The sequence below is a fragment of the Capra hircus genome, chromosome 8 (assembly GCF_001704415.2).
Source record: "Capra hircus breed San Clemente chromosome 8, ASM170441v1, whole genome shotgun sequence".
Taxonomy (NCBI): domain Eukaryota; kingdom Metazoa; phylum Chordata; class Mammalia; order Artiodactyla; family Bovidae; genus Capra; species Capra hircus.
The window spans coordinates 94,943,951-94,957,273 of record NC_030815.1 but is presented as its reverse complement, the minus strand read 5'-3'; the positions used below and the strand labels follow the sequence as shown (position 1 = coordinate 94,957,273).

Genomic DNA, 13,323 nt, shown 5'->3' with positions numbered 1-13,323 from the left:
CTTTTTCTAAATCAAGATTGGACATCTGGAAGTTCTTGGTTCGCATAATGCTGAAGCCTAGCATGAGCGATTTTAAGCATTCCCTTACTAGCATGGGAGATGAGTGCAACTGTCTGATGGTTAGCGCATTCTTTAGTACTACCATTCTTGGGAATTGGGATGAGGATTGACCTTTTCCAGTCCTGTGGCCATTTCTGGGTCTTCCAGATTTGCTGACATATTGAATGCAACACCATGATGGCATTATCCTTTAGGGTTCTGAATAATTATACTGGAATTCTGTAGTATCTACTAGCTTTATTAACAGCAGTGCTTCCTAAGCCCCATCTGACTTCGTGCTACAGAATGTCTGGCTGGCTCTGGGTGGCAGACCACATCATTGTAATCATCCCATCCATCTGGATCTTTTTTACACAGTTCTTCTGTGTATTCTTTCCATCTCTTCTTGATCTTTTCTGTGTCTACTAGGTCTCTGCCATTTATGTACTTTATTGTTCCTATTTGTGGGCAAAATGTTCCTTTGATATTTCCAATTTTCCTGAAGAAATCTCTAGTCTTTCCCCTTTTGTTGTTTTCTTCAAGTTTTATACACTGTTCATTGAAGAAGGCCTTCATATCTCTCTGTACTGTTCTTTGGAAATCTGCATTTAGTTGGCTATGCCTTTCCCTTTCTCCCTTGCTTTTCGCTTCTCATCTTTCTTTAGCTATTTGTAAAACCTCCTCAGATACTCATTTTGCCTTTCTGCTTTTCTTTTTCTTTGGGAGGGTTTTGTTCACTGTCTCCTGCACAATATTACGGACCTCTGTCCATAGTTCTTCAAGCACACTGTTTACAAGTTATAATCTCTTGAATCTATTTGTTACCTCCACTGCATATTCATAGGGGATCTGATTTAAGTTGTACCTGGCTGGCCTAGTGGTTTCCCTCACTTTCTTTAGTTTAAGCCTGAATTTTGCTATGAGAAGCTGATGATCTGAGCCATAGACAGCTCCAGGTCTTGTTCAGCTTCTCCATCTTCAATTACAAAAAATGTAATCAATTTGATTTCAGTATTGGCCATTTGGTGATGTCCATGTGTAAAGTCATTTCTTGTGTTTTTGAAAAAGGGTATTTGCTATGACCAATGCATTCCTTTGGCAGAATTCAGTTAGCCTTTGCCCTACTTCATTTTGTTCTCCAAGGCCAAACTTGCCTGTAACTCAAGGTATCTCTTGACTTTCTACTTTAGCATTCTAATCCTCAGTGATGAATAGAACATCTTTTTGTTGGTGTTTTGTTGGTGTTAGTTCTAGGAGGTCCTATAGGTCTCCATAGAACTGATCAATTTCAGCTACTTTAGCATTGGTGGTAGGGGCATAGACTTGGATTAATGTGATGTTGAATGGCTTGCTTTGGAAATGAACTGAGATCATTCTGTCATTTTTGAGGCTGCACCAAAGTACTGCATTTCAGACTCTTTTGTTGATTATGAGGGCTACTATATTTCTTTTCACCAATCCAAAAAACAATAAAGATTCTTTTAAGAAATTCAGAAATTTCAACTTAGGGATACTTTTAACATTAAAGTGCTCAGGCCCCTACAAAAAAGGCTCCCCCTTGATTATAATTTTATAGTTTCCTATTTATGTTTTAAAATTATCTTCTTCATCCTCTACTGCTGTGCTTTTTGATGTTGACATTGTTACTTTTTTAAATGCCTAATCTGCTAACTTATTTTGCAAACAGCTGCCTCAAAAGCCTAAGGGTGCCTTTATCACTAGGCACCAATCAAAGAGGTCTGTTTTCTCAAATAATGTTTATTCATTAACACTCCTGAACAACAACTTTGTGCAAGATACTATGGGTAATACAAAGCTGCAAAACTCACTGGAAGGGGCTTGTTAACGAGACCTATTAAGGTCATACTCAGTATCACATTCACTTACAAGGACAGGGGTCTGGAAACAAAGCATGAAAACTGGGCATCATGGAGCATTTTCCCCCAGTGTATCATCACAGCAGGCAACGCAGCCAACAAGGAACTAGCTCTCTTCTGGCCTTCCTGATGATATGTCAGGTTCAAGGACCAACACTCGCATCCAGTAAGTAGGTCCAAGAGAACATGTTAGAAAATAGCTCAATACTAGATCATAGTTTTGAATACCAGGGTAAGACCCATAGACTTTGATTTTATCTTTTTACCACTGATTTCTGAATAAGAGATTAATAAGGAAGATTAACACAGCAGCAGTATGTAAATTCAGTACAAGTTAGAGTTTGGAGACAGGAAAAGTATTACATTCATTGGTAGAATAACAGTGATGATGATGTAACAGCAGTAGCCAATCCCTTTTTTTTTTTTTAACAAGTTGTATTTGCCCAACACTGTTCTAATCATTTTTCATGTATTAACTCCTCATAACAATTCTACGAGGTACTTCAGGTACAAATACACCTGTTTCATAGATGGGGAAATTGAGGCATGGAGAGATTGAGTAACTTGCCCAGGGTCTCACAGATATTAAGTAGCAGGACCAACATCTGAACCCAGGCAATCTGGTTCCAGAGTCTATACAATTAACCACTCAATCATACTACCTTTCAGAGTACACTATACATGCCTACATTGTCTGATATTTTAGGAAAGCCCTTAAGGAATAACTCATCCTTCCCTGAAACCTGATGATGATAGAGCTGACAGTCCTGGTATTAGACTCAGCAAATCAATACATGTATGAGAGAATGAGATCTTAAAAGAGTAGTTGGTAACTGTTTATTCAGTGCTCACCAAGTATCCAGTACTCTTCATGCATCATCTCATTTAATCCTCATACCAACCAAAGAGAGGGGCATTATTTGAAACCTACAGTGTCTCAGATGAGTAAGTCTAGGCTCAGAAAGGCTAAACCTTCTGTACCTCATTACAGAGCCAGTCAGTGACAGAAGCAGAATTAGAATCCAGATCCAAATCAGTCCCATGCTCTTCCTACTATCTGATGCTGACCAGGAATACCACTGGTGTAGGAGCCTCCATCCTGCTCCGTCAGAAGGCTAGCACCTCCATCTGAAACACTCTAAACTCTAGAACCAGGCTGATGTATAGTTATGTTCCTGGGCTATTTCTCCAACCAGCCAGAAGTGATAGCAGGTGGATGCCTGAGTCAGCTCTTGTTCAAGGTGAGAACTACCCTGTGATTTGGGCAGGACAAAGGCAACTCTCCAGATTCATGCACACAAAATACAAACATGAAACCTCATGGAAAAATACAAGCTTGAGGGACTATCACTATGCAGCCTTCCTTGAAGAGAAGTTTTAAAAAAAACATTCTCTGAAAAGAAGTGCTGTGAGTCATATGGAGCTGAGGGTAGCACCTGAAGATTAGCAACCTAGGAGAAGAAAGCTGGAGTTCAGGAAATTGAATATGCTTATTTTCTCAGGGAATTCCCAAATATTTAAGCTCAAGGTTTCTCATAACTTATTTCTTTGAAAAATGATTAAGACATAATGCCTAATTAAAAAAACAAAACACAAAATTATATATACAATTAACACACTGAAAAATGGTGGAAGTTTTTTGACTTCATTATTTTTTTTCTGAACTTTTCAAATTTCCTATGATAGATACATATTATATCCAGGGATAAAAATAAACTAACTTTGAACCTATACTTGAGGGGCAGAAAAAAACACCAAATTTCCCATACAGTAGTCTAATATTTCCCAAATACTCAAACAGGCTACATCAAAATCACCTGAAACATTTGTAAAAAATACAAATTTTCAGGACCCAAAGACCTACTCAGTCAGAATTCTCCTGGGCGGGGCCCAGGAATCTGGTGTTTCAACAAGCTCCCTAAGTGACTATAATAATTTACATCAAGGAAGTCCAAAAGTATCTTCACTTTTCTTTTTCTTTCTAAGGTTCTATGATGATTTATTTAATGCTCGGACAAATTTATATTGAAAGGCAAACACATAATATTTAACAGTGACTGTACTATAGACTTGGAAAGCCTAATGTCTCACCATTCATCTCTGCAAACTTCTGAACATCACTTATGGTTTTCAGTTCTTGTCTTGGACATGCTGCTACACACAGTGCTACAGACTTGATCTTCCGGTTTATCAAGTCCAGATTGCACGGGTCCAAAAAGAATACATACCTAAAGCATGAAGAAAAATGTTGAGATATTATTTCACAAAACATAGTCTGGCTCACTGCATATTTGAATAAACCTAAGAGCAAGGAACATCTCATTGCATTCTACTTAACAAATTTAATCATACATGAACAAACATTTTGCAAATCTAGTCATACACTGATTTTTAAAAAAAGTAACTGCTTATAAATATACTCAACAGTAGGGATGGAGGAACTACAGAACTCATTTTTAATGATTTTTTTAATATTTAAAATTTTGTAATGTGTATTTTGTAATCAGAAATTATCTATTTTAGGTTTTTTTTTTTCTAGCTTTAGTTTTCTTTTTTTGACAAATTGTACCCTCCCAAATTACTGCTATATAACATGAATTATACTTTATACATAAACTTTAGTGAATATACAATCATATATAAAGCATATCATTATAAAAATGAACAAATATATATAAGGATAGCCAAAATGACTGAGTAAGAAGACCCTGAGCTTATCTCCTCATGTGGGCACACCAAAATGACAAGTATTTACAGAGCAACTATTGATGAGAATGACCTGAAGATTAGCAGAAAAGATTTTCCACAACTCAAGATATAAAGAAGGAATCACAGTGAGATGAACAGAGGGGTGGAGACACAGTGCAGGCAAGATCCACATCCCTGGGTAGGCAACCCACAAATGGCAGGATAATCACAACGGCAGAAGTTCTGCTCAAGGAGAGAAGGATCCAAGCCCCATAATGGGCCCTCGGTCCAGGGACTCTGCACAAGGAAAACACGCCTCCGGAATATCTAGCACTGAAGATGAGCAGGGTTTGCACACAGGGAAGTCAGAGGACTGTAGCAAACAGAGACTCCACTCTTAAAGGACACACACAAAACCTCTCAAAACCCAATATAAATGCTGCCTACAAAGGAGCACTTCAGATCTAAAGACAGATACAGACTGAAAGTGAGGGAAAGGAAAGAGGGATTCCATGCAAATGGAAACAAAAAGAAAACTGGAGTAGCAATACTTAGAACAGACAAAATAGACTTTAAAACAAAGACTGTATGAAGAAACAAAGACACATGTTACAGAACAATCAGGGATTGATCCAAGAAGCAGATATAACAATTGTAAATATACATGTACCCAACATGTATTTTGGGGGGGAAAAATGGAAACAGTGACAGACGATTTTCTTGGGCTTCAAAATCATTGTGCACAGTGACTGCAGCCATGAAATTAAAAGACACGTGCTCCTTGGAAGAAAAGCTATGACAAACCTAGACAGTATATTAAAAAGCAGAGATATTACTTTGCTGACAAAGGTCTGTAGCATCAAAGTGATGATTTTTCCAGTAGTCATGTATGGATGTGAGAGTTGGACCATAAAGAAGGTTGAGCACTGAAGAATTTATGCTTTTGAACTGTGGTGCTGGAGAAGACTCTCGAGAGTCCCTTGGATTGCAAGGAGATCCAACCAGTCCATCCCAAAGGAAATCAACTTTGAATATTCCTTGGAAGGATTGATGCTAAAGCTGAAGTTCCAATACTCTGGCCACCTGATGCGAAGAGCCAACGCACTGGAAAAGACCCTGATACTGGGAAAGACTGAAGGCAGGAGGAGAGGGCATGAAAGAGGATGAGATGGTTGGATGGCATCACTGATTCAACGGATATGAGTCTGAGCAAACTCAGGGAGATAGTAAAGGACAGGGAAGCCTGGCATGCTGCAGTCCATATGGGGTCACCAAGAAGCAGACATGACTGAGCAACTTTACAAGGTACCCAACACTTAAACACATGAAGCAAACATTAGTAGACAAAGAGAGAAATTGACAGTAACACAATAATAGTAGGGGACTTTAACACCCTACTTACATCAATAGACCAAAGTCAATAAGGAAACACTGGCCTTAAATGACACATTCAATCAGAACTTAACTAATATATAGAAACCATTCTATCCAAAAGCAGCAGAATACACATTATTTTTGAGCGCACATAATGAAACAAAATCTCAGATGGGCCACATGCTAGGCCACAAGGCAAATTTCAGTAAATTTAGGAAGACTGAAATCATATCAAGCACCTTTTCTGACCACAAAAGTATGAAACCAGTAATCAACTACAAAAAAACCCCCTGCAAAACTCAGAAACATGTGGCGGGTAGACAATATGCTACTAAACAGGCAGTGAAGACATGGTACAGGCCAGATCCACACCTCTTGGTAGGCAGCCCACAAATGGGTTGAAATCAAAGAGGAAATTTAAATACGCCTGGAGACAAATGAGAACAGAAATACAACAATTCAAAATCCACGGCATGCAGCAAGAGTAGCTCTAGGAGGAAAGTTTATAGTGATTCCAGTTTGCTTCAGGAAATTTAAAAAATTTCAAATAAGAAGCCCAACCACACACCTGCAGGAACTGGGAAAAGAAGAACAAACAAAACCCAAAGTTAATAAAAGGAAAGAAAGAATAAAGACCAGAGCAGAAATAAAATGAAAGTGATAAAAAAATGATAGAAATGATCAGTGAAAAAAAGCATGGGTTCTTTGAAAACACAAACAAAACTGATAAGCTTTTAAGCCAGACTCATCAGGAAAAAAGAGAAGGCCCAAATAAATAATGTCAGAAATGAGAGAAAGTTACAGCCAATACCACAGAAATACCAAGGGTCACAACAGATTACTATGAACAATCATATGCCAATAAATGCAATCTAGAAAATAAATAAATTTCTAGAAACATAAATCTCACAAGACTGAATCAGGAAGAAACAGAAAATAAGAATACACTGATTACCAATAACAAAATTGAATAAGTAATCAAAAAACTCCCAACAAACCAAAGTCCAGGACCAGACAGCTTCACAGGTGAATCCTACCAAACACTTAAAGAATTAACACCTAGTCTTCTCAAGTTAAACCAAAAAATTGAAAAGGAAGGAATGCTTCCAAAGTCATTCTATGAGGCCAGCAACATTCTGATAACAAAGCTAGACAAAGACATCACAAAAAAAGAAAATTACAAGCCAGTAACACTGATGAACATAGATGCAAAAATTCTCAACAGAATATCAGCAAACTGAATTCAATACATTTAAAAGATAATTTTAAATTTAAAATGATCAAATGGCACTTATCCCGGGGATGCAAGGATGATTTAACATCTCTAAATCAATCAATGTGATAGACCACATTAACAAATTGAAAAATAAAAATCACATGGTCATCTCAATAGATGTGGAAAAAAACTTTGAGCAAAATTTACCACCAATTTGTGATAAAAACTGTCAATAAAGTGGGTATAGAGGGAACATACCTCAAATATAATAAAGGCCATACAGGACAAGCTCACAGCTAACATCATACTCAACGGTGAAAAGCTGAAAGCATTACCTCTAAAATCAGGAACAAGACAAGGGTGCCCACTCTTGTAACTTTATTCAACATAGTACTGGAAGTCCTACTACAGAAATCAGACAAGAAAAAGGAATCCAAACTGGAAAGGAAGAAGTAAAACTATCATTGTTAGCATATGACTTAAAACTATGTATAGTAAATCCTAAAGATGTCACCAAAAACTATTGGAACTCATCAATGAGTTCAGGAACATTACAGGATAACAAAATTAATAAACAAAAATCTGCTGTGATTCTATATACTAACAACAAGCTATCAGAATGAGAAATTAAGAAAACAAGCCATTTACAATTACATTAAAAAAAAAAAAAGCACTAGAAATAAATCTAACCTAAGGAAGCAAGAGAGCTACATTAGAAAACTCTAAGACAGTGAGGAAAGAAACTGAACATGATGTAAACAAATGGATACATACATCATACCCAGGTAATGCAGTTGGTTTAAAAAAAAAAAATCCACCTGCCAATGCAGGAGACACAAGAGATGCTGGTTCAATCCCTGGGTCAGGTATATCTCCTGAGGAGGAGGAAATGACAACCCACGCTGGTATTCTTGCCTGGAAAATTCTATGGACAGAGAAGCCTGGTGGGCTACAGTCCATGGGGTCACAAAGAGTCAGACACAACAGAGTGTGCACACACATGCACTCATGGACTGGAAGAACAACTACTGTTAAAATTACCATATTCTCCAACACAATCTATAGATTCAATGCACTTTTCATAGAATTACAACAAATAATTCTAAAATTTGTATGGAAACAACAAAGCCACAAATAGCCAAAACAATCAGACAAAGAAGAACAAAGCTGGAGGTATCACACTCTCTCATTTCAAAGTGTACTACAAAGCTAAGGTAATCAAAATTGTGTGGTGCAAAGACAGAAAAACAGAACAACGCAACAGAATAGAGCTAGAAATAAACCCATGCACTCATGATCAATTAATCTATGACAAAGACGACAAGAATATACAATGGGGAAAAGACAGTCTTTTCCATAAGTCATGTTAGGAAAACTGGACAGCCACAGGCAAAAAAAATTCAAACAACTACTTCCTCACACCATATAAAAAATAATCTCATAATGGATTAAAGACTTAAATGTAAAATCTGAAACCATAAAACTACTAAAAGAAAAGATAGGCAATATGCTCTTAGACATTCATCTTAGCAATTTCTTGGATCTGTCTCCTCAAGCAAGGGAAACAAAAGCAAAAATAAACTAATGGTACTACATGAAACTTAAAAGCTTTTGCAAAGCAAAGGACCTATCAATGAAATGAAAAGTCCAATTATTGAATGGGAGAAGATATTTGCAAATGATATGTCCAATAAGGGGTTAATATCCAAAATATACAACGAACTCATATAACTCGACATCAGAAAAACAAACAACTCAATTAAAAAATGGGCAGAGGAGCAGAACAGACATTTTCTCAAGAAGAAATACAGGTGGGCAGTATGAACATCAAAAGATGCTCAACATCACTAATCATCAGTGAAACAAAAATCAAAACCATAATAAGATATCACCTCACACCTGTCAGAATGGATATTATTAGAAATACAACAAGTAACAAGTATTGGCAGGGATGTGAAGAAAAGGTAACTCTCAAGTTCTATTACTGGGAATATAAATTGGCACAGCCACAATGGGAAACAGTACTGAGGTTGTTCAGAAAAACTAAAAATAGAACTACTGTGTGTGTGCACAGTAGTTTCTGACTCTTCTCGATCCCATGGACTGTAGCCCATTGGGCTCCTCTGTCCATGGAATTTTCCAGGCAAGAATACTGGAACAGATTGCCACTTCCCACTCTAAGCGATCTTTCTGATCCAGGGATCGAGTCCGTGTCTTGTGTGTTGGCAGGTGGATTCTGTGCCACCTGTACAATCCAGCAATTTCACTTCTGGATATTTTTCCCAAAGAACACTAAAACACTAATTCAAAAAGATATTGCTGTTCAGTTGCTAGTCAGTCAGTTCTGTCGCTCAGTCATGTCCAACTCTTTGCGACCCCATGAATCACAGCACGCCAGGCCTCCCTGTTCATCACCATCTCCCGGAGTTTACTCAAGCTCATGTCCATCGAGTCGGTGATGCCATCCAGCCATCTCATCCTCTGTCATCCCCTTCTCCTCCTGCCCCCAATTCCTCCCAACATCAGGGTCTTTTCCAATGAGTCAACTCTTTGCATGAGGTGGCCAAAGTACTGGACTTTCAGCTTCAACGTCAGTCCTTCCAAGGAACACCCAGGACTGATCTCCTCTAGAATGGACTGGTTGGATCTCCTTGCAGTCCAAGAGACTTTCAAGAGTCTTCTCCAACACCACAGTTCAAAAGCGTCAATTCTTTGGCACTCAGCTTTCTTCACAGTCCAACTCTCACATCCATACATGACCGCAGGAAAAACCATAGTCTTGACTAGACGGACCTTTGTTGGCAAAGTAATATCTCTGCTTTTGAATATGCTATCTAGGTTGGTCATAACTTTCCTTCCAAGGAGTAAGTGTCTTTTAATTTCATGGCTGCAACTGTGTCCAATTCTTTATAATAGTACCATTCATGTAGTACCATTTGTTTATTTTACACACCCCATGGACTGTAGCAAGTCAGGCTTTCCTGTCCTTTACTATCTCTTGAAGTTTGCTCAAACTCATGTCCATTTGGTCAGTGATGCTATCTAACCATCTTATCCTCTATTTCCCTCTTCTCTTTTTGCCTTCAATCTTTCCGAGCAACAGGCTCATTTCCAGTGAGTCAGCTCTTTGGATTAAGTGGCCAAAGAATTAGAGAACTGAAAATTATATATACCCCTATGTTTATTACAGCATTATTCACAATAACCAAGATACAGAAGCAACCTAAGTGTTCATCAAGAGAAAAATGGACAAAGAAGATGTGCATGTATGTATAATGGAATATTACTCAGCCATAAGAAGAATGAAATCTTGCCAGTTGTGACAACATGGAGAGACTTAGAGGCTATTACACTAAGTGAAATAAGTCAGACAGAGAAAAATATCATATGATTTCACTTACAGGTAGAACAGAAAAAATGAAACAACTGAACAAACATAACAAAACAGAAACAGACTTACAGATACAGGGAACAAACAGGTGCGTTCCAGAGGGGCTTGGGGAGGCAGGGGATGAGTGAAATAGGTGAGGGAGATTAAAAGGTATGCTCAACTTCCAGTTATTAAAAAAAAAAATGAATCATAGGAATGAAATGTACAGCATGGAGAATAGAATTAATATTGTAATATCTTGTATGGTGACAGATGGTAACTAGTTATCATGGTGTACATCTTGTAATGTATGAAATAACAAATCACTATGCTGTACACCTGGAACTGATATCGTGTAGTAGGTGAATTATCCTTCAATTTAAAAGAGAAAAAGAAAAAAAGAGAGAAAGAATTGCCTGTAGGTCTAGTAGTTAGGACTCCACATTTTCACTGCCAAGGGCCCGTGTTCAATCCCTGGTCTGGGAACTAAGATCCCACAAGCCAAGCGGCAATGTCAAAAAATAAAAGGGGGGAGGGGGTGTAACACCTTAGTGTTTTAGCCACATTTTTGATGAGTCTAAACATTATTTCATACATTGTTCACTTGTGGTTTCAAAATATTTTATACCTTTTGTGTTTTTAAAATGGAGGTGTTCTATTAACCACTAAATGATACAAAAAAACTCTGTATATTAAGAGTATTAAATTTTTATTAAGGCTGATACAAGTATGTCCAATGATTTGCCAATTGTCATTTTGAAAGTTTTCTATCTTTGTCATCAAATCTTTTTTACCTGTGTGATTAGTTCACCACTTTATGCTCCCTATTACTTCCCATTACTTATGCTTCCCAAAAGCAGCTCCTCATCCCATTGTATCAAATGTTTCACAGATACATTTTGGTGTATGGAAAAGAGGGAAAACATGTTACTTTAATTTTCTAAGTAATTAATTAACTGCCCTAGGGCTGTTTTTAAAGTATTATTTCCTGTTCATAGGATATTATCACCCTTCCACCCTTGAGGATACAGGTTTATGGCCTCTGTTTTGTTTCTTTGTTTCATCTGAATGTTAGTAAAAAAGTTGAAAAAAAGATAGATAAACTTGAGCTAAAGAATATATAATTGTAAAAATGCATTATTAAATTTAATAAAGTTGAATGCAGAGTAGAGGAAAATACATCAATAGTTCAACTACAGTCATCTCTGGGTGTTAGGATAAAGTGAGTTTAATTTTTTTCTTTTACGTTTTAGAATTCTCATTTTCTAGAATGAATGCACATTACTTTTGAGTTGAGATAACTATAATAAATGTTGTTTACTTCCATTTCATATAAACAAAGTAACTCCCAAATCCTAAATTATCTTTTGTGTTTCCTGTACATTTATATTTTAGGAAAGAGAAAATTAATTAGAAATTACACTAAAACATTTTTTTTAACCCAAAAAGAAAGTAACAGCCAAACCCTCTTAATTGAGATAAGCAAAGAATAATATTATTGATCCAGGAAGAGACTACAAGTAGGGATATTTTCTCCCAAGATAAGAGTTAAAGAACCTCCAGCCTTTGGTTCTACTCTACTGGGTCCATGGAAAGTTTTATAAGATAATGTACCTTCCAACAACCTTTCCCATACTGTTAACCTCTGTTGTTTACAAAATATGATTCAAATCAGGAAATACAACCAAATACAAGAATTAGAGAAAAACTGAAAAGTAATAGTCAACATATGTGTTCAAATGGATAATGTAAAGGGATATAAAAAAAATTTAAACAGAAAAAAAGAGTTGGGCATAGACTAGGAAGGCCATTGTGGGTAGAGTAACCACTGAATACTTCAGTGGAGCTGGGGACCAAGAACCCCATGAAGGTTAAATATAAGCTACAAATCAACAAACTAAAAAAAATTTTTTTTTCGTAACTCTGTTAGTGACTCCAATACCATTAATGTTCTACATAGATTAAAGGAAAAAAGTCAGGCAGAAAGATGTGGCCTGGAAGTGGATTCACTGTCTGATCTAGTGCACAGAAGAAACTTCCTGGCAATCTCTGTGTGGAGACAATTATTCCCTTATGAACTCTCCCTCCATCTGTCTTGTATATCTTATTTTACAGGTGCCGATGCCTGAGACCTGGTACAATGAACTGCTCAAAGCCAGTCCCTGGGCAGAGAACATGCTGGGCCTTGAGAAAGGCATTCTAGAACCACTGATTCACTTACTACCAACCACAACCAACACCACCACCACCACTAATGATAATACTGTTAACATGGAAACAATAGCTAACATTTATTGAGTACTTACCATGTACCAGACACTACATTACATCCTTTAAATACCTATTGTTTATTATTTATCCTCATACAGTCCTGTTGTGTGTTTCTATGTGTGTGCTTGGGATACTGGGTGGGATGGACAGTAGAACCAGGGTTGGGCAGAGAAGTTAATTGTATGGTTATAAGCGATGAACAACACCTTAAGAAATATCTGGAGAATCTCAAGACAGTAAAAAAAAAAAAAAAAAAACAACTTGGGGGAAAGGGGAGAAAGCCAGAGGTTTCTAGGGTCTTGCAGATAGCTGGGCCTAGGCTGGGTCAATGACAGTGCCTTTTACAGCTTCTTCAGAACAGATGACTTATCTGATCATCCTGCAAACTTCTGTCCCCCGCCAAGGCCAGAAGCGTGCTCACTTTATTCCCAACCTTTTTATACCTTAAAGCACACTCCCTTGATTCACACTGGGCAGCAGCTTTACAC

General features: G+C 37.3%; 1 protein-coding gene across 3 annotated transcripts in view; it reads right to left on the bottom strand.

Moving 5' to 3' along the window:
- Positions 1-13,323, bottom strand: part of SLC44A1 (solute carrier family 44 member 1) — a 215,181-nt gene that overhangs the window by 109,444 nt on the left and 92,414 nt on the right. For all 3 annotated transcript variants that reach the window (XM_018052546.1, XM_018052545.1, XM_018052547.1), the window contains exon 4: positions 4,008-4,144. In XM_018052546.1, the coding sequence (XP_017908035.1) occupies positions 4,008-4,144 (137 nt within the window). The remainder of the gene's footprint in view (positions 1-4,007; positions 4,145-13,323) is intronic.